This window comes from Aulonocara stuartgranti (assembly GCF_965226115.1).
Source record: "Aulonocara stuartgranti genome assembly, chromosome: 7".
Lineage (NCBI taxonomy): Eukaryota > Metazoa > Chordata > Actinopteri > Cichliformes > Cichlidae > Aulonocara > Aulonocara stuartgranti.
This window is the reverse complement of record NC_138945.1, coordinates 65049990-65074296: the sequence shown is the minus strand read 5'-3', so window position 1 is coordinate 65074296 and position 24307 is coordinate 65049990. Positions and strand designations below refer to the sequence as shown.

General features: G+C 39.2%; 4 protein-coding genes across 7 annotated transcripts; 2 read left to right on the top strand and 2 right to left on the bottom strand.

Moving 5' to 3' along the window:
• Positions 1–5434: 5434 nt before the first annotated feature.
• slc15a5 (solute carrier family 15 member 5) lies at positions 5435–8966 on the bottom strand (the record flags this gene model as incomplete). Its single annotated transcript, XM_082539974.1, is given in 10 exon segments — positions 5435–5672; positions 5940–6048; positions 6143–6274; positions 6395–6583; positions 6753–6939; positions 7029–7249; positions 7360–7529; positions 7866–8088; positions 8427–8787; positions 8790–8966. Coding segments are annotated over 10 exon segments (1893 nt in total). The 3' UTR covers positions 5435–5548.
• A 1470-nt stretch (positions 8967–10436) lies between these two features.
• Positions 10437–13146, top strand: ccdc34 (coiled-coil domain containing 34). Its single transcript, XM_082540007.1, has 7 exons — positions 10437–10579; positions 10827–11077; positions 11160–11283; positions 11396–11503; positions 11589–11747; positions 11831–11960; positions 12798–13146. Exons 2-7 carry the CDS (start codon positions 10842–10844, stop codon positions 12998–13000), a joined length of 960 nt encoding a protein of 319 aa, XP_082396133.1. The 5' UTR covers positions 10437–10579; positions 10827–10841; the 3' UTR covers positions 13001–13146.
• Positions 13147–13301: 155 nt separating this feature from the next.
• rab19 (RAB19, member RAS oncogene family) lies at positions 13302–17783 on the top strand. Of its 3 annotated transcripts, none has more exons than XM_082540016.1 (5): positions 13302–13614; positions 15017–15111; positions 15714–15902; positions 16294–16477; positions 17238–17783. In XM_082540016.1, the coding sequence occupies exons 2-5, from the start codon at positions 15061–15063 to the stop codon at positions 17519–17521; spliced, it is 708 nt and encodes a 235-aa protein (XP_082396142.1). In that variant the 5' UTR covers positions 13302–13614; positions 15017–15060; the 3' UTR covers positions 17522–17783. The 3 variants fall into 3 exon arrangements, with proteins under 3 accessions (XP_082396142.1, XP_082396140.1, XP_082396141.1); XM_082540015.1 differs by lacking the exon at positions 13302–13614 and adding an exon at positions 14871–14940; XM_082540014.1 differs by having other exon boundaries at positions 13302–15111.
• Positions 17773–23534, bottom strand: hdhd5 (haloacid dehalogenase like hydrolase domain containing 5). 2 transcript variants are annotated; one of them, XM_082539997.1, is made up of 8 exons: positions 23188–23534; positions 21391–21594; positions 21172–21284; positions 20695–20788; positions 20587–20620; positions 20313–20487; positions 19136–19324; positions 17773–19054 (listed from the first exon to the last, which is right to left on the bottom strand). In XM_082539997.1, the coding sequence occupies exons 1-8, from the start codon at positions 23296–23298 to the stop codon at positions 18643–18645; spliced, it is 1332 nt and encodes a 443-aa protein (XP_082396123.1). In that variant the 5' UTR covers positions 23299–23534; the 3' UTR covers positions 17773–18642. The 2 variants fall into 2 exon arrangements, with proteins under 2 accessions (XP_082396123.1, XP_082396124.1); XM_082539998.1 differs by lacking the exon at positions 20695–20788 and having other exon boundaries at positions 21153–21284.
• Positions 23535–24307: the final 773 nt, after the last annotated feature.

Genomic DNA, 24307 nt, shown 5'->3' with positions numbered 1-24307 from the left:
ATTGCCACCTTGGTGATGGATTAGGTCCCTTTTAAAGACTAGTAATGATGGACTGCTTTTCATCCACAGTCCAGAAAACCATACGTTGTTCATGTTAGACAACGTGCGCAACATTTAGCTAACTTGTGCTCTCATTTTTCTTTTCTTTTGCCTCTCACCCCCCAACCAGTCGCGACAGATGGCTGCCCCTTCCTGAGCCTGGTTCTGTCAAAGGTTTCTTCCTGTTTAAAGGGAGTTTTTCCTTTCCACTGTGCCTAGTGCTTGCTCACAGGGGATCATTTGATTGTTGGGGTTTAATTTGTTAAAAAACACAACAAATTAGGTGAGGGGTTCACATAATAGAGAGCACGACAAAAACTACAAATTTTTAAAAAATTTGTTAGTTGCAAATCAAAATAAAGACAACAATTTCTGAAAAACATCTCTTACGGCTCTGTTTATTTGCTTAAATGAACACTTGTATTTTTTGTCATAGAAGAATATATACATTGTCTTAAATATCTAATAATTTTAAATTTAGCCCTGCACTCCATGAGATAAACTGAGATGAGATAAACTGTGGCACAGACGGCTGTCGGCCTGGCGAGGGAGAGTTCCTCTTCAACCTCCAGACGGAACCCAGTTTGTTACTCGCAGCATCGCAAAATTAGACACAGCAATTTCTTAGAGTCTGGTTTAAGTCCTGAAATGACATCTCCTTACAATTTCAATTCAATTCAATTCAATTTTATTTATATAGCGCCAAATCACAACAAGAGTCGCCTCAAGGCGCTTCATAGATACAGAGAAAAACCCAACAATCATATGACCCCCTATGAGCAAGCACTTTGGCGACAGTGGGAAGGAAAAACTCCCTTTTAACAGGAAGAAACCTCCGGCAGAACCAGGCTCAGGGAGGGGCGGCCATCTGCTGCGACCGGTTGGGGTGAGAGAAGGAAGACAGGATAAAGACATGCTGTGGAAGAGAGACAGAGGTTAATAACAGATATGATTCAATGCAGAGAGGTCTATTAATACATAGTGAGTGAGAAAGGTGACTGGAAAGGAAAAACTCAATGCATCATGGGAATCCCCCGGCAGCCTACATCTATTGCAGCATAACAAAGGGAGGATTCAGGGTCACCTGGTCCAGCCCTAACTATATGCTTTAGAAAAAAGGAAAGTTTTAAGCCTAATCTTAAAAGTAGAGATAGTGTCTGTCTCCCGAATCCAAACTGGAAGCTGGTTCCACAGAAGAGGGGCCTGAAAACTGAAGGCTCTCCCTCCCATTCTACTTTTAAATACTCTAGGAACAACAAGTAGGCCTGCAGAGCGAGAGCGGAGCGCTCTAATAGGGTGATATGGTACTACAAGGTCATTAAGATAAGATGGGGCCTGATTATTTAAGACCTTGTATGTGAGGAGCAGGATTTTGAATTCAATTCTGGATTTAACAGGAAGCCAATGAAGGGAAGCCAAAACAGGAGAAATATGCTCTCTCTTTCTAGTCCCTGTCAGGACTCTTGCTGCAGCATTTTGGATTAGCTGAAGGCTTTTCAGTGAGTTTTTTGGACATCCTGATAATAATGAATTACAGTAGTCCAGCCTGGAAGTAATAAATGCATGAACTAGTTTTTCAGCGTCACTCTGAGACAGGATATTTCTAATTTTAGAGATGTTGCGCAAATGGAAGAAAGCAGTCTTACATATTTGTTTAATATGTGCGTTGAAGGACATGTCCTGGTCAAAAATGACTCCAAGGTTCCTCACCGCGTTACTGGAGGCCAAGGTAATGCCATCCAGAGTAAGAATCTGATTAGATACCATATTTCTAAGATTTTCAGGGCCGAGTACAATAACCTCAGTTTTATCTGAATTAAGAAGCAGAAAGTTAGCGGCCATCCAGGTCTTTATGTCTTTAAGACATTCCTGCAGTTTAACTAATTGGTGTGTGTTATCTGGCTTCATGGACAGATAGAGCTGGGTGTCATCTGCATAGCAGTGAAAATGTATGCTATGTCTTCTAATGATACTGCCTAAGGGAAGCATGTATAATGTAAACAGAATTGGTCCTAGCACTGAACCCTGTGGAACTCCATAATTAACCTCAGTGTGTGAAGAGGACTCTCCATTTACATGCACGAATTGGAGTCTATTAGATAGATATGATACAAACCACTGCAGCGCAGTACTTGTAATACCTACAGCATGTTCTAATCGCTCTAATAGGATATTATGATCAACAGTATCGAACGCTGCACTGAGGTCTAGCAGGACAAGCACAGAGATGAGTCCACTGTCAGAGGCCATAAGAAGATCATTTGTAACCTTCACTAAAGCTGTTTCTGTGCTGTGATGAGCTCTGAAACCTGACTGAAACTCTTCAAATAAACCATTCCTCTGCAGATGATCTGTTAGCTGTTTGACAACTACTCTTTCAAGGATTTTTGATATGAAAGGAAGGTTGGAGATTGGCCTATAATTAGCTAAGACTGCTGGGTCTAGAGATGGCTTTTTGAGTAAAGGTTTAACTACAGCCAGCTTGAAGGCCTGTGGTACATAGCCGATTATTAGAGATAGGTTGATCATATTTAAGATCGAAGAATTAATTAATGGCAGGACTTCTTTGAGCAGTTTTGTAGGAATGGGGTCTAAAAGACACGGTTCTGGGTCAGTTTGAGCCAGTATTTTGAGTTGTTATGTTTTGGTGTGTTTTTGCATTATGGATTGTTTTCTTATTCTCTTGTGGTGCTTTTGTTGGTTATGATGATGATGATGATGATGATTATTAATCTATGTTTTAGTTATTCTTGTTTAGGGATTAGTTCTTAGGTTTTGTGTTCTCATGTTTTTTGCTGGTTTAGTTCAGTGTCTAGTCTGTCTCTCTCTGTCCAGTCCGTGTCTTAGTTTAGTGTTAGTTTAGTGTGTATTGTTTTCCTGTTTCCTGTTTTCCATTCCCTGATTACTTCCCTGTGTATATTAGCCCTGTGTTTGCCCTTGCTCAGTGCCGCATCGTACCATCGGATGTGTGTTTTATACTGTGGTCAATATTTTCGTGTTCACTACCCTTGTTCAGTTCATGTTTTAATTTCTCCAGCAATAAAGCTGAGGTTTTGAGTTACAATTCTGTGTTTGAGTCCTGCATTTGGATCCTCATCTCTGCCTGCCCGCACTCTATTTAAAATCCAACTCTTACCTGAACTCTCCTGCCTTTCTGTCTCTCTTGCTGCCTTGTAACGCACCATCCCCCTTTTGACATTAGATAATGGTAAATCAAACCTGCACTGCAGAGAGGTTGGCATGACAGGAAGTCGAGATGATAACGATAGACCAGCCTTCAAACTAAGACGCGTGATGTATAAAAGTCTTTCTACTGAGTAAAGGACAGTTTGAGTGTCCTGCTGGCACCATGCACTGTCTTCACAAGTTTCTTCTTTGTTTTCTACCATGTCTACAAGGCATCAGTGTGAACATCAAATATACCTGATTTATCTTACGGCTGTAAACGGCACACTAACTTTATCATCTTCTTTTTTTTTTTATTTACCAGAGTTTTCAACAGGAATTTTTCATGGAACAAAAGCTCTGGACAACTCGATACCCTACATGGGATCAGTTCAGAATAACAAGGGTCAACATGTCTGTGGAGAATTCCTCATCACTGAAGACTTTGTGCTCACTGCTGCACACATTAATAAAGTGTTATCTTCAGGACAAGCTGCACATTTAAAATTCAGAGTTAGAGACAATAGTGCAGTTTCCAATATTAGTGCACTGATTGACAAAGTGATAAAAATAATCTCTGAGTACTTCTTTCTCAGTTAAAAATCAAGAATCAAACAGTAAACAATTACCTTTCCTCTTATTATAACTATCTTTTTTCTTTTAAATAGTAGTAAAACTGCATCAAAACACTGATTGATAAATGTTTTTTTACCTTTTCCCCCTTTCAAGTAAATAAATTAATACTTTTAAGACATTAAGACATATTTGATAATAAACATAACATGAGCAATTCAGCTACTTCAGTGTCCAAATAGTGGGAAAAGTGAAAGTAGCTTGGACGGAATTGGTCGCAAGGGAAATCCAAATAGCTCAACACAAATATATGAATATTTCTGAGGTTTCTGCTGTGTGAGTTAAACAGTGGATATTTTTAAGTCTTTCCCAAGATGCTTGTTAAAATGTAAAATCTGACATTTGGCACTTTTTGATGACTCTTACCTCGTTAGTTTTTATATCAAGGTGTAAAATGTAATAACAGCTCAACTCCCTGAGAGTTTAGGAGAGAATTTCTATTATTCTGCTTTTTCTTGTGACTAAACTCCTCTTTATTTGCAGTTTTGTGAAAGACTTGAATGATACAAAACACACAATAAACAATGTAACATGCCTTTTTAGTATTTCATTTTAAGGCTGATTTTACAGCTTCCTTCATGCCTAAAACTGAGCCCAAAGAGACTTTGAGAGGATGATTTCTCTGTAACTTAAGTCTCATTTATGTTGCATTATTTATATTTAGAGCTTTAAACATAGAGGGTGAGTCTTTTTGAGTTTATTGTGTTGTAAGGTAGAGGAACAAAATGAAAACAAGCTTTTGTTTGTTTTAAAGCGATGGGAAACTACTGCTCAACTGACTCAAAGTAAAGGATTGCTTTTTCTGAAATGACTCAAATGAAGGATCATGATAATAATTTGTTTACTGATTTTAATAAACTATAATTTACCTTTTTTGATGAGGTAATATTACAGTATACTCTTAAATTCATGTTTGCATGAATAAAATAAAGTTGTGATGACACGCAGTTAGAGACATGTTTGATTAAATGCTCATTTCATATTTTTCACATCAGTCCTAGAAATTTCTTGGTGACAACATAACTGATTAACAGAAACGAGGACGGTACCTTGGATGCTTTGTCCTTTTTTCCTGATAATTCACTGGAGAAACCTTCACAAAAATACATATAGTTATATAATGTTTATTTACTATTTGTATTGAAATTTATCCTGATATAAGATGCAATAATTTAAAGGTAGTTATACTCTTTAAATGTTTATATATTTTTCAAAGTGACGGTTAAAAACAGATTACGTTATTCTGTTTGTGTCATGTCTAAAATTGATCACGTTTAAGCACACTTTGTTTGGAAAAGTGGTTAATAGCTTTAAGTCTGATTTTCATTGTGAGGAGAGCTTGAAATATGATTGCTTTGTAATTGCAGCTACTGTTCAGTCACGTAAACGGAGTCATTGCTTTAGCTAAACTGCCTTAAAGTAAGGACCATGCATACTAATAATAATATTCTTTATTGAGTTTATTGTACTAATATTCACCTTTTCAATATAGAAATGTCCCAGTTTACTCCTGAATTCACATTTATGTAAATAAAACAAAGCTCACAATTCATGACGTTTAATTAAATACACAATATACGTGAAAATAAATAAAATATGCACACTTCATATATTACATTTTTACATTTTTACAATTTAGTCAATCACTATAAATTTTGACTCAGTAACAAAGTGCTAGCACCAGTAACAGAGGACATTTTAGAGAAATCATTCATAAAATGCAGTCGGTGCGGTCTACAGTGTCGTAGAAGCGCAGACAGGCCTTGTAATGCAGCAGCTTCTCAGTCAGAGGGCTGATGGTCAGCGCTTTGCCCTGAACACTTAGGTCCACGTACCTGCACAACATTAATGTAACAAGAAATACACTTAGAGCTGTGATACTTTTTTTTCTTTTTACAAATATACTTGTAAAAACATGCTTTGAATAAAAAGTTTACACTGAAACCGTTTAGTTATCATGTTTCTTATATCAAACTCTATGTATGTGTTTTTGCTAAAACATCAAATTCTTTACCAGCTGTTGATATGAACCTTCAACAGACTGTGATGGACATGGAACAATCTAAACTTTATTGGATCATCGTCTACCTGTTTTACTGTACCTGTATGACACACTCCAAAATGCCAGGGTATTTACAGCCATCAGTGTGGCCAAGAGGAAGAAGAATCTCTCCAAATTGCCATCATGCAGTGTGCTTGGGTAAAAGCTTCCTGTAACAGAGCACCACAGTGTTTAGTACCAGTGCCTCTATGTCATTTGTTAGTCCTGTATTTGTATTTTCTTGTTTGTTTGTTTGAATTTTACCTCCAGAGAGAAAGTACATCAGCTGAATAATAAAGGCACCGAGAAAACATCCCCCTCCATACGACAGAGTGAGGAAGTGCAGGGCGATCCCTCTGATGTGGTTCGGGGTGAGCTGGAAAGAAATGAGGGAGCCTGCCAGACAACAGAAACTGTATGAGCATGTCTCCTGCTGCTTATGTGCCACATTATACTCGTTTCACAAATCAGAATGATATGCACAAACGGAGACATAACAGTAAGTCTCCCACTCACACGCAGGGGTGACGAGAGCTTCTGCCAGACCGAGCAGGATGTACTGAGGAGCCAGCTGGAAACACGGCATGGAAGAAACTTGCAAAAGCTTTCCAGAAAGTGTCTGCTCCACCAGGGGGTAAGACTTCCTCTGCAGCTCAGTCAAACCTGCAACCAGGACCGACAGAGTGGCACATGCATGGCCCAGAGCTGGAGGGGGAGGATGGACAGGGTGGGGTGATGAGAGAGGGGGCTGAGGAACGGGAGGTTGTGATTACAAGACAAAAAGAGGGAATGAGAGGAGATAAAGGAATATTTAAGAGAATAAATAACGACAACATGCGAACTAGTTGGGGCTTGCATGCATGTAAATACTCACTAATACGTTTTACAGGTGCTGGAGGAGTTTTTTCCATGGACAGGTAGCAGGTCATCACACACTCCATCAGTGGCGCTAAGAGCAGCAGAGGCAGGATGCTGATCACATTCATGGCAGCGATGGGCAAAAGGTGGTCCTTCAGGTGAAGGTTGGAGCTCATCGTCTGAATGTAGTAACCTGAGGGGATCTGTGGGAGGCATATTTCTTAACCAGACCTGAAGGCGATTAAACATGTCAGTTTTCTGCTTCATGCATTATAATTTCTCAGGGACCTACCTGTGTGAGGCAGACTCTGTAGAGCAGCTGAAGCCCATAAAGAGGGAAGAGCTTGGCCAGGACTTTGGCATTCTCCACGTGAGTCTCACTGTACCGGCCACCATTATTCTCTTTCGCCCGGTCCAGCCAAGATGCTACCTGCCCGCTCAAGTAGCGATAGTGGAGGCAGCACATCTTGAAAGAGTTCAAGAAAACTCCCAATGTGGTCAGTAATGATCCACCTAAGCTCAATAAAAGCATGAAGCACGAACAGTTGAACTTTTTGTGGCCTGTACAAAAAAGGAGACGAGGAAAAGGTTTTCTCTTTCTAATCCTTTTTTTGGTATCTTACCTTTCTTGGGTTTGTAGGTGAGGTTACTGCGCATCATGTGTATGGCAATGAGAGCCAGCAGCACTGAGGTGAAGGGGATGAGGAAGCCCAGATTTTTGGCCACAGATTGCTGGATGTAAGCAATGCCCAGAAACACAACAGTGGAATTCAGATTCACCAGCCAGTAGAACCTAAATTAAGAGAAAAAAAATCTTAGAGTGAGCCAGTGATATTGGTCAGACTTAAATCCAAAATATCTTTGTGCTAATTTCATCATCTAGGGTGGTTCAATTTAAACTTGTTTTGTCTATGAAAGGAGAAGGAGTCCTTAGAGGAAACCCCCCATGCACTCTAGTATAGAATTACCATTATGTCAGAAAGGTTTGTTTGTAATATAATAACAAAGGCATGTCACTACTACTTTTTTTGTCTGAAATCAAACCATACGAAACCCAACCTCGCAGAACTAAAAATGAATCTACTGGTAAACTACATGTATGATGCGTCAGGGTAGCCTCATCACCCACCAGTTGAAGAAGGTCAGGAGCTGGTGCTGGTTGTAGCCCTGCAGGTTGTAAGCTCCCATGGGGCAAAGGATAGCTCGGATGCCACCGATGCCCAGTGCAGCAGCCAGCAGGCCAGTGTAAAAAAGAATCTGCTGCTCCCGAGACCCCAGCTGGTGGGTCATGTGGTGGCTGTCGATGTAGAAATCCTCAAAGGGAAATGCCACCACAGGCAACATGGCTGTACCTACAGTGGCAGATGCATCTAATGATTCTGAGTGATATTTTCTTTTTGGCAATGGTTGATTTGATACATTCATGAGATATGTAGTCAAAAAAAAATTACTGAAACAAATGAAAAGAAGTACAAGGTGCCCACCTGTTTTCCTGCCATTTAAAAATAAAAATAAATACATTATAATATTACAACATTATAAACAGCTGTCATCGCCTAACATCAGATCTTACTCTAGTCTTGCTTTTCACAATAATACAGTCCAAGATGGTAAACGCTGTTTTAGAAGTCATATGGCTTCAAATTCTTGGCAGCCAACTTGTGTCAACCTTTAATCCCTTGTGTCTTACCAAAGAAATGAAGAAACGCACACACGTATAGCACCTTAGTCCTTCCTAGACAGGCTTCTGCAAACCAGCCAACCAGAACAGGGGTGAGTGTGCTGGCTCCTATGAAGCACAGGTTGACTGTTGCAGCGAGGTAGTTGTCATATCCGAGCTTCACAGTGCAAAATAGAATCATGTTACATACAATCCCAAAGAAAGTGAACCTTTCAAATAACTCCACAAGAAGTACACAGATGATCACTTGGAGCTTCTTGCGAGGCTTCTTTCGTGGTCTCTGGTCTAGATGAGGCGTGTGGGAGATACGTCGCAGTGGGCTTCTGCCCTCTGGGAGTCTCCTGAAGTCTCCTGCTACCATCCCGGGCAGCTCTTCTGCTTGGTGGGGTGAATGCTGTCGGTAAAGAGCTTTGAATGAGAACTGCTGCCCTTGTCGGGAAGGAGTAACAGAAGCTGGAATCTCACAACCAGGTGTGACTCTGACACTGGACACGTATACTCAGCCACACCCACCTGTTTTCTGCAAATGGCCATACCTGATTCGTCCATCTTTATTTTACGGGGAAGTGTGGATGTATTACTCAGATTTCACACATTATGAAAAACTATATAAGGGAGGAGTGATGGATGGGAGCTATTTAGAGGACAACCCTAAAATATTTCTAATATTTCAAAGATAAACATGTGGCTGTTTGATTTATTTATTTTTGTTTTTTTAAATAATGATCTTTAATGCTGTGAAGATAGCATTATTATCCAGATCAAACGGGTTCAATTTCACTTCAAGTCATCTTATAAGATACCTGGTATAAATAATGACTTAAATAATGTTGCCAATGAATGGTCTGTCATGTGATGATAAATATAATCAGTTTATTAAGTGGAGCTCTGGAGTAGTAGTAGTTAGTTTCTGGGAATACAATAAGCCCAATAACTAATGTCTCCCTTTGAAGGTTAATCTTTCCATGATTGAGGTTAACCACGGTTGCTGACATGCTCACTGTTTTCAGTTAACATAATCACAGTTGTATTGTGGGAACGTACAATATTATTGTAACATTAAAAAATAAACAAGTGCAGAAGGTTTTACAAACACTCACAAAATATTACATGTCTCTGTGAAAGCAGCTCTTCTCTTCACTTCCCCGTACAACCTCATTTTGACTGGCCTGCTGGTAATTAGACTCAAAATGTTAAGTGAGAGTGAGACAGGGTGCATGTGCAGGTTAACTTCAACTAAAGGAGCTCTGAGACAGACAGCATTTTATCACTGTAGGAGGTGAACTAGCTGTCCAAACAAGCACTGAACATTGGAATTCATTAAAGTACAAAGTCTACAGTCCTTAATAGACTTATTTTTAGACTTATCTACATTTTATTGATATGCTGACAACATTTAATGATAAGCACCTTGCAATAATACTACCAGAAATGAAGCAAGAGTCCAATCAATATATCTGATTTCTCTGTCTTCCCCACTTTTAGGAATGTCCCATGTAATAAAATATGATAGAAGCAGTCATTCTAATGAACCTCACAAAATGATTGAAGCTTTATCATATTTAAATGTCCCAATTGCCTTTTTTAATGAAGAAACAGCTAAAAGTTTACACACAGTGTATCACACACTCATCACAAACATGAATGTCATGGTAATTTTGAGCTTCATATGATGTCTTTGAACTTTTTTCCAGATTGGAACGGTTGTAGTATACATAGTAGTATATATATAGTATACATCCTTAATGCCTTAGAAAACAAGAATTAAGTTAACAAGTTTAAATTTCTTTTCGGATTTAGTCCTTTAAAGCAAAAAAAAAAAAAGTGGCCTATATTTTAGTGTAATTTAAACTGGGAAGTAATATACAAACGTGAGATTTTGTACCATTATTACTTTAAATAAAAAGTGGAAATGTGAAGCAGTTTGAGCAGGTTGATTAGGACTGTTAAACTACGTGCGTTTTTGTGGTGTCGCCATGGTTACGACAACAGCGTCCAGCTCAGCGTGGGGGCGTGGTGTATCATGGGAAAAAGTTTGTAAATCACTTCTAACCTCCGCTGCTGCAAACTCGTGATTGGAAGAAGAGACCAGCTGGCCTGGAAAGAGACAGTTAACCTGTAAAATTAAACATAATAGCTCCAGTTTGCATTTGTTTTTTCCGGTAAGCTAGTTTGCTCTGCTAATGTTTCATAGCATGTCACAAAATGTGTTTATGTTGTCGTTGGAGTGAGCTAAGGAGCTGAGCTAACGTTAGCATGCTGCTAAATACATATTTTCATATAGCGTCGTCCGTGTCTGACATTGGAATTTCAGATTTATGTGTCTCATTACCCATTTCTTTTACATTTTACATAAGAAAACAGAAAAGACTTAGCGAACTTTGTTCGCTTTTGTGCTGTCCGCTACAGATTTGCTGGCTAGTGATGTCTGGAGAGAGGCTACCCAACTGCTTCAGCTCGACCCCTCTCAAAGACTTCCATCCATCAAAGGACTTTGGCGACGGAATCCTATCCGATGAAGAAGACACTTTTTCTCTGCTTTCTCCAATCTATCATGACAGCTTCGACAGTGACGAAGAAGAACTGAGATCCACCCCAGATCAGCAGACCACTTCCCCCAGAGAGAGGGATGACTCCAGGCTCAGTATTTCACCATTCAGGTGCTGCAGTAAAGCTTTAGTTCAGCTTTAGTTCTGGCTTGTTTGCGGCATAGCTAATTTTATATCTGCGTTTATTTTATAGATGTGAGCTACCAAAAGCGATTTCGGAGCAGCCTGCAGCTTCACCTACCCTCAGTGCGTGGGAAATGTGGTTGGTGAATAAAGCAAAAGAGGAGCGTCTTAAGCAGGAAAAGAAAGTAGAAAAGGCATGCAGTCATTAGTCCCATCCCCATAATAGAAAAGTGTTTTTATTCTGATTGTAATTTGTTGTAGTGACCATTTCACCCCAATAAAAGCTCCGTGTGTCCCATATATTAGGAGCACTTACTAAAAGAAAGAAAAGAAAAACAAGAACGGGAGCAGGAACAGAAAAAGCTCATCATGGAAAACAAGATCCAAGAATGGCTAAAACTTAAAACAGAACAGGTAAACAACTTCTCAAGTAAAATTGTTGTGTTGATCTTCTTATCTGCTACGCTACAGTCTTTTATGTTTCTTGTTATAATTCTAGGAGAGACATGAGCAACTTCTTAAACAAAGAAAGGAGGAGGAGGAGATGCAGAGGCAGCAGGAGAGACGGCGGGAGACTGAACAGAAAGCTCAACAAAAGTACAAAGACTGGCTGCAAAGAAAGAACCAAGAAAAAATAGAAAAGGAAAAGAAGGAGAAAGTAATCAGGCTCTCGTTCAGCTGTCTCTTCTTTTTTAAATTCCAAATGGTTTCTCAGAGATTTCTTTTGTATCTTTTTGACAGGAGGAAGCCTCCCTGAAGGAGGAGCAGGAGATGGAGCGGCGTAGGAGGGCTGAAGAGAAGTTTAAGGAATGGCTGGCAAAGGCGAATGAAAAAAGCAAAGCTAGTCCCAAAAAGCCCAGCTATCCATCAAGTATGTTTATTTGAATTAACTTGGCGTTATTGGGTTTATTTTACTCAAACATCATAATCATTCCATAGAATAGAATAGAATTCAACTTTGTTGTCATTGCACATGCACAGGTACAGGGCAACGAAATGCAGTTTGCATCCATCCAGAAGTGCTTTAGTGATATAGATATATTACAATATATATTAGCAATAATATAGATATGTAAGTATATTACAGAAATGGGTCTATTATGGTATGTTATAATGTACACGGTATGAAGTATGTTGTGAATATTCTATAACTATAAGTATGTACAGGCTGTAGTGAGTACAAGCTATGTACAGGCTATGAACAGGATATAAATATGAAAAACTATACAGAAATCTGAGATATACAGTTATACAGAAATGTGAACTATGCAAGTTATAAACAGTTTTAGGGTTAAAAGTTATCGTATGTACAGAATGATTATTTACACAGAATTATACAGTAGTGCAGTTAAGATAAGTGAGACATGTGGATAATTTCTACAGAGGCTATATAAAGTGCTAGTGGTTGTGAGTGGTGGTTCAGTCCATGTTATTATTGTGTGTTTGAGGGTACAGTTGTTCATTGTGTGTGTGTGTGTGTGTGTGTGTGTGTGTGTGTGTGTAGGTGGTTGTGGGTGTGTGTATGTTCAGTCCATGAGTTTAACGTGGGTCAGATGTCAGGAGGCAGAGTTCAGGAGTCTGACAGCTGTGGGGAAGAAGCTGTTCCGGTACCTGGTGGTCTTAGTCCGGAGGCTCCTGTAGATAGTTTAGTTTAATTAGACTTCCAGAGATTTATGTGTCACTGTTGCATTGGATTGTTTTTCTCTAGGTCCCTATGACAAATCCTACCCATCGCCCAGTTTTGTCAATCCAATCCCCTGGAAGCCAATCCATGTCCCTCCTCCAGAACCATCCTCCCTCGAGACATCAAGCAAGAAACCTCTGAAACAGAGAAAAAGTCAACAGAGCCTCAGCAACACATTTAGGCTGAGAAACACTCAGAGTCCAGCACATTTGCAGCAGAAGAGATGACACAGCAGGTTGACGTGTATGACTGTGATGCGGCAGCTTAGTTACGGGCTTAACTGTGATTTCTGCACCACCACAGCTTCTGGGCCAAGACTCTGCTGAGTCACACAAGGATTTTTGTTCTCTTAAGGTGGTTGTGGTGAAGACGTATTTGGTTTATGTTTTTTTTTTTTTTTTTTTTAAATCAATGGAATTATTCAAATTTTGATATGATGTTCGTGTGACTAGATATTTAAAAGTCCAGAATACAATTTTCTGTAGATGTACTGCAATACATTTTTTTTTATTTGGATAAAAATGGCACGGTCAAAGATCTGTTTCGGTCTCATTCATTCTGTGGTCAACAAAACCACGTTTCATTGCACTGAACAAATAAGGCACCACCCACATGACAGAAAGAAGGTGGCTGGTGGTCACAGCCAAAGATAGACCCAGCTTGGTCAAGTGCCCCTCACACTTCACACATTGTTCTGTGTCCAGCTGTGCCTTGTTCTTCTGTGGGCTGAGATGACGACAGAATGTAGTGAGGGGGTGGAAAGAGAGAGAGAGAGAGATTCAGAGCAGTATGCTCAGTCTGTGTTAGCATTTCACTGTGATGCCAATGTGTGAAGCCTGAGGTAAAATGATTTAAATTATGCTTTTCTGGTGTATTTTTGTGTAGTTTCTTCTTGTTCATTTTGTGGTTAACTCTTTACAGTTTCCTGATTGCTCTGGAATGTGTTAGCTGGTTGTAATCAGGGAGAAGAGCTTATGTTTTCTTTAATTGTTAATCATTGTGGGGTGGGCAGCTGTTAAAACAAAGATGTAACGTGATTACATTTTGTCGTGAGTAGTTTTATTGGGTGTAAGGGTGTAGGCTGTTTGCTCTAAGGTATTTGAAGCCTTGTAAATAAAACCTTTCTCCACATGAAAGGTTAGTCACAGGGACACAGAAATTTGAGAAAAAAGTGCTTTATTTTATCCTTGGAAGAAAAAGTCAAACAGTAATGTTACAACTTAAAAAGTAAGAAGCAACATGAGATAAAATAACATCAATGCTCAAACCAATCCAAGCAACCAAAACTGATCAGATGAGAAGGAAAGGGGATCTTAAATACCTGCTGATCGGACCAATTTAGACACAAGGGAACAAAGCTAATCAACTAATATTAGAGAAGCAAAATCAAGCTTTAATTTAATTGTTACTCTAACCTAACAGTAATTAAAAGAACAACTAAATACCTTACTGAGGAGACACAGAAAATAAATGCATTTAACATAAATGACTCCAGCTATCTTCCTATGATCTTGGAATACGTGGTATCTCCCAATCAGCACTTTCTGTATTAAATAGTGATGCGTTCAAAGACACCTCTTTTGCTCGTTATATGCTGGCAGACCATATCATTGCTTGGAGAACCCAGCACTGCAAAACCAGAGAAATTATTAGAAATTAAAGTAAATCCAACAAATTTAACATACACTCTCAGTGAACTTTATTAGGTATATTTGCTAGTACTGGATTGGAGCTCATTTTGCCCCCAGAACTGCATTAATTGTTCAAATGTCCCTTTCCACCACATCCTAAAGGTGTTCTTCTGGATTGACATCTGTTGACTGTGAAGGCCATTTGAATATAATGAATTCACCGTCATGTTCAAGAATCCAGTTTGAAATGATTTTGCCTGGTGCATTACCCTGCTGGAAGACGTCACCATAAGAGCACTCAGACCAGCCTGTATTGGACCAATAATCATACCACATTCAAAGTCACTTAAATCACCGTTCTGGCCTATTCTGATGCTCAGTTTGCACTTCCGCAGGTTATCTTGACCATGCCCACATGCTTAAATACTGATTTTTATAGTTGCATGGCTGCAAGTGTAGCAGTCACACCCTCTTAAAATGGGAAGTCTGCACTCAGAGTGAACCTTCAACACTTTTGTTCACTCCTATAATTTACGGTAAGTTCTAGCTACTCATTTTAGCTCGATCTTTAAGAGCCTTTGGTAATGAATGATTGCTGTCTGGCTCTTTCAGGTATTGAGTCCTGTTAAACATACAAAGAAAATCCATATCCCAAGATGCAGTGGTGCAGGTGGGCTGGCAGTTGGAAATCACAACTTCCAACACAGGTAGGAGGCGTGTCTTATACTGCCTCAGAAGTAAACTGAGTGGCGCAGGGGTGTAGCAAGCACACAGAGTGACAGTCTAAAGGGCAGAAGGACAGAATCTACTTGTGTTTCAAGAATGTGACTACTGGTGTAATGTAGATATGGAAACAAACTCCTGATGAAGAAACAGCTTTTGGATTCTGACTAGTCTGTCTCAAGGAATATTGATTTTTATCCCTGCTATGGAATACCTGAGCTGATTGTGTAATCTTTTCTGATTGTTGAACAAAGGTTAAAGAATGGGTTTAAGATAGCAGAAGAAAAAAGCAAGCTGCTTCACTAGATTTTACAGATTAGATTTGACAGAACCTTTACTTTTTATTGAGCTCTGGATGGATCTTTCACCAGGGATCAAACTGTCTGTGTTACTTCTGCCAGTAGACAATTGATTTTTCCCTTTCTTTCTCAAGGATGTGACTGCTGTTTGTGTAAATATTCTAAGTTCTTATTGACACAACTTGGAAGGGACCGGTTCATTTGCACTGAGGCCCAAAGGTATTGGGTCTCGTCTTACAGCGATAGTGTTTTTTTTCCCTTTCTCTGTTCCTCTTGTCACCATGCAGACTGCTGGGCCAGAGATTGAAGACTCTTTTGACTTTCTTTTTAAAATCATCTTGGTTGGTGACTCAGATGTTGGGAAGACCTGCGTGGTGCAAAGCTTCAAATCTGGCATCTTCATCGAAAAGCAACAAAACACCATTGGTGTTGACTTTACTGTTCGTACCCTGGACATTGATGGCAAGAAGGTGAAGGTAGATGACTTTTATTTTAAGCACTTGCATCACAGCTGATAGTGCAGTCCTGTCCACATATTTAGGTGTGTGCAATTTATGAGATCCGTGTGGGTGCACTCTTGTCTTAAAGTAAAGAATTCCTTTTGTTTTATTTCTTCAGAGAAAGGGGAGGGGCTGACAAGCTGTCTGTAGTATCCTCGGTGTTTCTGTTAGCTTTCTGGGTGTGTTGATTTATTAGCTGCTAGTTTATAATTCTGTTTAGACATTTGCAGACATTTGTTCAGAAACAACTGCAAACAGCAGACAAACCTGACATCATACTTGAATAACTTAAGAGTTGTACGCTGTTGATCCTTAACCTATTCTGTATAACCGGTTAACCCATATTTGTGTTATCTGTGTTTTGCAGATGCAGGTGTGGGACACTGCGGGACAGGAGCGTTTCCGCACCATAACTCAAAGCTACTACCGCAGCGCCCATGGGGCGATGGTGGCCTATGACATCACTCGACGCAGCACATTTGAATCGGTTCCACACTGGATCAGGGAAGTGGAGCTGTACGGAGCTGCCAGTGTGGTGCTGATACTCATTGGTATGTAAACTGTCTGCACAGAGCAGAATATATTTTTGAGTTGTAGATATTGTCACAAAAAACATGTTACAAAATCAATTCAAACAACAAGACAAAAGTCACTTGCAAAGTCATTAGCAGATCCGTAGATTGTGCTAATAAAGGGATGAACATGGTCACCAAAAAGACTGAAGTAGACTGTGTTGTTTAACAATGTGTTAACAATATGTGCCAAGAAAATATCCCAAACAATGTCACACCAGCAGCTTTAGCTGTTGATACAAGGCAGGATAAATCCATATTTTCATGATTAGATCAAATCCTGATCTCACTAACTGAATGCAGTATTGTTGTATTAATTTGCAATAGGTCAATGACATGAAAGAGCATGCCAGTGAGGGAGAGTATTTTTATGTAGAGTTTAGATATTCTTCTTGTGTCTCTGTAGGTAGTGTATCGTGTAACGTCCACCTACAGACCAAAGACATATGCATAATGTGCTAAAACAGCGATTCCGGTGTGTGACTGTTGTCTGTATTAACCCTAAAAAAAATGTATCTTATAGTTAAAGTCTACTAAGTTTGTTGGGAAAGATATAATTCCAAAAAGTCAGAAACATGCCCCATGTTTTTGACGGGTAAAGTTTAAATGTGATCTGAAGACTTGGTTGTAGTAAGTGTTGCACTAAAAGAATAATTTAACTGAAAATGATACAAATCATAGCTGCAAATATCTGCTTCACTTCTGTTTTTACCAACTCTGGTTCTGTTCACCACTGCAGGTAATAAGTCAGATCTCCACAATAAGAGACAGGTGCTCTTCGAGGATGCTTGCAATCTGGCAGAAGACAGTGGTGTGCTGGCTGCTCTGGAAACCTCAGCCAAGGAGGCCCAGAACATAGAGGCTGCCTTCATTCTTATGGCTCGAGAACTAATGGCACGCAATGGTATGACCATCATAAACGAGTCCTCTGAAAACTCTCCTCAGTTCATGCTGAGTAACAACTCTCACCCGGTTCCTAGTGCCGTGGTTACAGATAAAAAGTGTGGGTGCCGAGAAGGCTGAAGCAGGGAGTCACTCGAAGAGTGGGAATGGAGGCCTGAATACTCAATTTACCTGTTTCTCTACCAGAGAATGGGATGTTATTTAAAGAGAAACTGTGTGTTGCAACGTGTGTGTGAATACTGGTTTTGTATGTTTTGACTTTTTAATATTTAACATGTTGTAATATTATTCTAAGGATAATGAATGTGATGACAAACCACTCCTCTGCCAGAGGACTCTGTACACAGACTCCAGCACAGTAAACACTACAGTTTTACATGTAGCCTTGTGTCATTTTAATCCCTTTTTTTAAGGTTCTTTCACATCATATGGCTTTTGAAGTACAATGCCACAGGTTTAAGTCACCTGCAAATCACACATTGTTAAACCAGTTACAAATGTAAAAACTGTATTTTCAGTGGCGCTGTAACTATAACTGCAGTCTTCTAACAGACATTCACTATTCATTATGTGAAAAACCCTACTGTTAAATTCCACCAACTTCAGAAAATAAGACTAGTTTTTTTCAAAATAAAATTTAACATGCTGCTGGCTAAAGTAAAAAAAAATGATGTAATACACTCATAGCTGGCAACTTAAATAGAGCTTATAAATTCATGTTTAAAAAAAATAATTAGGTAAAATATGACAGCAGTAAAAACAAATTAGGACCTATAGGGGTGTCTTTTTTTTGACTGTGCAAATGCCTGAAATAGTAATGTCACAAAACTGTGTCTTTGTACAGCTCTTTCTGAATCAGTCTAAACTTGCTGGAAAGATGTAACTGTGGAGGAATTCCACCTGAAATCCACTCATGAGCTTACCAATACTTAAAGTACTAAAATGTGTAATTCAACAACTTAATGTATGTACTCAAAAACCTGAATTCCTTGACTCAGAAACAGTGATGTCTATTATTGAAAACTTAAACTTTTTTAAAAGAATTCAGCAGTGGTCTGATGCACTATAATGGATGACTGATTTAAAATGCAACTTCTATGTATTTGATATTATTCCTTTTTACAGCTGACTCTATGGCTCGTTATAACATAGTAACACCTACTTCTCCCCTGTAATAATCAAGGGAATGGTTTGATAACCTGTTGCTAATGGTGAAAGATCAGACTATGAGATGGAGACCCCTACTGTAGTGGCCAGCCTTCCTGCTTAAATACCAACTCAACCGCCTCCTTCACATCATGCACCACGAAGGATGGTTGAGTGAGGCTGGGATCGAAGCGGAAGTCTCTGTGACCATGGAAGATGCGTTGTTCTGTGACTGTTTTCGTTGGGTCTGAGAGCAGCTCCTGTTGGTCTTTGCTGTACACTCCTGTGCACACCAGGATTGAGCTACATCCCTCAGGGAGATCCCTTTCTACCACACGTGAAGCTCCACCTAGTTCTGCTGATGTCATTTTAGGGGTGTCATCAACAGCTGAGGGATCTATACTTCCACCAGCACTCTGAGCCTGCATCTGTGCCTTGGTGTGACGAGAAGACTGGAGGTAGCGATTGTAGAGGTTGGCGCCATATATGTCGGCCATGGGATTATCACTATAAAAAAAAAAAAGGACTCAGTTCAAATTATTTTTTAAACTGAATTTCTAAGTGTTAAATGTAGACTGAAAAACTCACCCTATAGCATACACCCTCTTCACAGGCGTGTTCCAGCCAAGTCTTTCAGCCTGTTGTCTAATCAGCAGCTCAGCGTAGTTATAAGTCACCACACTGGGCTTCCCAATCAGAGCCTCGTACTTGAGTTTGTATCCTGTGACCTTCTTGTACAGAGACTCTAAGCACACCAGGAACATACCATGACCAAACCTGTGATGCAAGGAACAGGAAATACAGTATTGTGAGAAAGTTTTTGTTTTGTTCCCTTTCTTAGTTTTTTGCACATTGTCATATTTGTGACTTTAACGTTACAGATCGAACTAATTTTAATATTGGGCATAACCTGAGTAAATACAAAATGCAGTTTTTTAAATGATTTCATTTATTAAGGGAAAAGCTATCAAAGCCAACTTGGTCCAATATAAAAAAACCTAAACCTAATAACTGGTTGTGACACACTTGGCAAGCAAGCATTTGTGGAGGAGCTTTGTGCAACTCCTCTTTAAATAATTGTTTTAATTCAGGCACATCAGAGGGTTTTCAAGGATGAACTGCCCGTTTAAGTTCAGATGCCAAAGAATCTTAATTGGAATTAAGTCTGGACTTTGAATAGACCACTCCATGATCTTCATTTTGTTTTGTTTTTTAGCCATTCAGAGGTGCACTTGCTGGTGTGTTTTGGATCATTGTCCTGCTGGACATCCTTTAGATGTTGTTCTGGGTTCTTTTGTGACCTGCTGGATAGGTGATGCACTCCTGGGATCATTTTGGTACGCCGGGCACTCTTGGGAAGGTTCACCTGTGTTCCACGTTTTCTCTCATAGCTTTCACTATGATTTGCCTTTGTACCCCTTTCTAGACTGATAATGTCAATGACTTTGTTTCTTAGTGGTTTCTTCAGAGTGTGGCATGATGTGTTGCTTTCTTGAATAATTTTGCCTAATTCACTTAACTTCTATTGAAGAGGTTTCTTTATTCAACAGGTTTCTCAGTAATCAGGCCACTGTGGCTGGTGAAGTTGAACTCAGCTCTCAAATGTGGTTACTCAAAAGTAATTCATGATTTAATGAGAGATCGATCACTTTTTCACACAGGGCCAGGTAGGTTTTGATAATAGTGCTTTTCCATGGCACTGTATAACAAGAATACTGTAAAATTTGAAGGTTGTAATATTTCAGACTGTGGTGTTGATGTGTACCGGGGATTCCAGGCCTCTGCCATCCACAGCAGGTCCATGTTACATGCCAGGACGGGGATGTGAGGATAATGCGCTGAACTCCAAGTGCTGCCTGGGTTCCCACCAGTTAGCAGCACGTCAACAATAAGCTGGAGGTTGGTCTCCCATCTAATAGGCTCACCAAATAAAACAACAGCTGCAGGACCAAATAAAAACAAAACATACAATTAGGCCACATTACCAGAAAATCATTAATTCTCAGGGATTATGTAATGACTGCGCAAAGGAAACATACCATCTATTGGCCGTAAACCTTTAGTGGGCGGCACCTGAAGGACATTGTGCAAAGTTGGGAAGACGTGTAACTGAACTGAACATAAATGGATTAAACAGTATTACTTACAACATCTTTGGGTCTTCTATTGTGATCCACAACATCTAGGACTGGGTACGCTTCTCTGAGCACATCTATAGTAACAACATCCTGAAAGCCCAGGCTGAAGTTTGGCGAGTTAAAGTCAAACCGGTTGAGCAGGAATTACAAGCTGGAAATATGTAGAAAATCTTAACAGTGTTTTGGGTATTTGGTGTTTTTTTGTAACATGTTTTCCAATGTTTAATTTACTGCATTTCTTTATATTTCAAATAACAATGTTTGACTTGAATTAAAAACAAAATCCCACTAACTCAAAAAAACAAAAAAATCTGTTGAAGGGCTTCACAGAGACTGTCAAGCAGTAAAGGGAACAAAGGGTGAAACGATTAAACACTGATAACAAAGTGGAACATGGAGAAAAACAAGTGAATAAACAGAACATTCAGCTTTAAAGGTCAACATCCAGAGTGCAGGCACCAGATTACCCGAGTTATTGCAGGATACTTATGAGCGACTTCCTCTACTGGACCCTGTCCGGAGACCAGCACACGCATTTTGTGGAACTGGGTAAACATTCGCAAAGGACTATGGGATAGCATCACCTGGTCTGGAGACACCTGAGATAAACAGAGTCTAGAATAAATGGCTGATATCAAAGAATATTAAAAACAAAATACACGAGACAAAGCAAACTGATAATGTTTTAAAAGGCTCTCAATTTACCTCCACCTCAAGCAGATGTGACAGATGTTCCGCTTTTGTCTGCCTCATGCAGTTCCCAGCATTAGTGACAAACACCACAGGGACCTTGTATTTTCCGCTGCGGTCCACCAGGTTTTTGAAGCACTGCTTGGCTGCAGGGATCGGAGTCTTGCCTCTCACCAGCACCCCGTCAATGTCAAAGAGGAGCCCGAAGGAGCTGCTTGCCTGAGGAGGGAGCAGGCGACAGAGTGGGGACATGTGTAGTATGACAACATAAGGTTACTCATTAACTGATACTGCATTCTGAGCAGTCTTTGAGAGCTCATCGCTGCAGGCACACTGAACTGAGTGAGACTTTGATCCCACTGCAGCTTCTATGAGCTATGCAGCATAGTTTTATTAAAGTTAGTGATTGAACACTGATGAATAGATACTAAAATAATCTATACCGTACTATATACTATAGTATACTAAAAATACAATGATCAATGTGTGCAGTGAGTAGCCTCAGCATGCTCTCCTGCTGGGACATTCAGTCTCTGGCCTTTTGCTCCACCATCTTGTAAGTTTCTACATATTTATAATAATTGCTCTGAGATTTTAGCTTATCATATTAAATAGTTTCCTAGATATTGTTTAAGAAAGAGCCCATCCACTCACTTTTTTCACACACTGAAATCTAAGGAAATATTCAAATATAAATATCTCAAAGTTCTTTCACATTTCTTACCATAAAATTTATTGAGGATCTGCGTTTGACAAATAAAAATATGAAAAACATTCATGCATTCCTTATAAGTCCCTTACAAGTTTGGTGTGCATTGTAAACATAAAAAATTACTTTATAAAAATGTAAAATGTGGCACATTTGTCCTCTGGCCTCTCCTTCAAGGTCAAACATCAAACATTCAGTCTTTTATCTTCAAAATTATGTTTAGAATTCTACTGCCATTGTTTGTATTGGCAACATTTAGGAAATGATATTGGTATATGGGGACTAAAAATAATATAGTCTGCATCCAAATGATGTTATATTTGACCTCTGACCTCAAGCTTTCTTTGTGGAGTTGACTCCAAAATGTATTATATCGTTAAAGAAAGTATTATCAAGAAAAAAGAGCTGCAAGTCAGTACCTATTATCCATTACCCACTCCTACATAATATTTGTATAATCAAATTAAACATCTGTAATCCTACCTTTACCTAATTTTTACTGCACTACAAACTTCTTAAAATAAATTTTTTTTAAAAACAAACAAACAAAGAAAACAAAATTCATACATACAAAATGTAATACTTCCCTTAATAGCGGGTAGCCTTGGTGGAGGTTTGCACTCTGAGTGCTTCTTCTTGTAAAATACAACTACGTCATTCAGAAATTGTGAGTCCTCTTTCCAATGTGATTTTTTATTAGCAGTTTTCAAATATGGCACTCTGCAGGACTGCTTGACTTTTTTAGTTAGCCAATACCCAGACACATGAGACAAATGTGAAGTTGTGTTCAAACATGGTCTGAGATTTCAAAGTGTGGAAAAAGATTTGAAAGTGGGTGAATGGGCTTTAACAAAAGAGACTAAAACTTCACAGAAATCACCGGATATTTCCAAACTTTAGATTAGAATATTTATATTTAAGTCAAAGATGGCTGAGCAGAAAATGTTAAAAAAAAAATTGGATAACTTGAGATTGAATACTCTTCTGTCAGGATACATTTCTTTGACAGGTAGCACTGAAATGGGATGGAGCGCCACCGTGCTTTCAATCAGCACTCCCTTCTCCACTCTCGTTAATACAGTTTGTACAAAGCGTTGACTTACATGGCTATAACATCTTGAGGCCGAAGACTGGGTGTTCGCTTGCTTTGCTGCTCCCTCGCAGCTTGATTTCAGCAGCTGCCAGCCACTCTTTAAATATCTCACTCTCTGCATTGTTTCAGGCACTTTAGTGGAAAAGGCGACGTGTAAACAACAACAACAACAGACACGGCCGAGCTAGCTTTAGCTGCGCCAACGGTAACGGCTAACTTAGCAAATGTGACCGCTGAAGAACCGGGTCATGATATTTTTATCAGTCTAAGTCAATACCATACTCTGCGCGCCTCATACTGTAATATACGGGTGTATACCGAGGAGCGGTACAATTTGTCATAGCTCTGAGGACGCATGCGCAAAGAAGCAAACCGTTGAACTTCCAGGTCCAATATTACGTCAACAACGGAAACCCACACGTTTATCATTTTTGTAGAAATGAAAGTCACTTTCTAACTTACTAACTTTGAAACTCAATAAACTCTGTACCTGAACACAATACTAATATTATTATTTATTTATTAGTTTCAACATCATGTATAAATAACTGTAAATTTCATGGCAAAGATACAAAACTATATTATCTTTAAAAAAAGACCCCAAAATATTACATTTTATGATTTGCATGTTTGCATTTCCCCCCTCTAATTTTCCTCATTTCTGACACATTTCATGTATAGTTGTATAAAACAAAACGAATATACGAATAATTATTTTTTTTTTGTACATATTTTTTCTTGATTATTTGCACTTAGTTTTACAAAAACTTTACTTAATTTTATCTGGGTTATTATAACCAGTAGCAAGGTTTGTTGACATTTTTACCTACTTCAGTTAGTTTACTGTCATTCTCCTTTGCAGATGCCTTTGTGCCACCCACCTCCACCTCTCATCACTCAAACTCCATTCAAGCCACCTTCATCTCAGCTCCGGGGGTCCTGCTCTAATCCCTTTTACAGCCAGGGTCCATTCGGCTGAGATAGGCCATCGGAGTCTAACCGTGTATATTCTGTTCATCGATAAATCATTTTCATCCTTTCTAATAATCTTTCCTTATTGAAACGCTTCTATGTAACACATTAGTAAACATAAGTTCTTATATATGTCATATTTTTAAAAAAAATACATG

What these genes read in the sequence shown, in the direction of transcription:
- rab19 (XM_082540016.1), top strand. Translation starts at nt 15,061, where the DNA reads ATGCAGTGGTGCAGGTGGGCTGGCAGTTGGAAATCACAACTTCCAACA. An exon ending in AATCACAACTTCCAACACAG is followed by an intron (nt 15,112 to 15,713) that starts GTAGGAGGCGTG and finishes GTCACCATGCAG; the next exon opens with ACTGCTGGGCCAGAGATTGA. An exon ending in TTGATGGCAAGAAGGTGAAG is followed by an intron (nt 15,903 to 16,293) that starts GTAGATGACTTT and finishes TGTGTTTTGCAG; the next exon opens with ATGCAGGTGTGGGACACTGC.
- hdhd5 (XM_082539997.1), bottom strand. Translation starts at nt 23,298, where the DNA reads ATGCAGAGAGTGAGATATTTAAAGAGTGGCTGGCAGCTGCTGAAATCA. An exon ending in GCAGAGGCCTGGAATCCCCG is followed by an intron (nt 19,325 to 20,312) that starts GTACACATCAAC and finishes CTTGCATCACAG; the next exon opens with GTTTGGTCATGGTATGTTCC. An exon ending in AAGAGGGTGTATGCTATAGG is followed by an intron (nt 19,055 to 19,135) that starts GTGAGTTTTTCA and finishes TTTTTTTTATAG; the next exon opens with TGATAATCCCATGGCCGACA.
- ccdc34 (XM_082540007.1), top strand. Translation starts at nt 10,842, where the DNA reads ATGTCTGGAGAGAGGCTACCCAACTGCTTCAGCTCGACCCCTCTCAAA. An exon ending in AGGAAAAGAAAGTAGAAAAG is followed by an intron (nt 11,284 to 11,395) that starts GCATGCAGTCAT and finishes CCCATATATTAG; the next exon opens with GAGCACTTACTAAAAGAAAG. An exon ending in TAAAACTTAAAACAGAACAG is followed by an intron (nt 11,504 to 11,588) that starts GTAAACAACTTC and finishes TTATAATTCTAG; the next exon opens with GAGAGACATGAGCAACTTCT.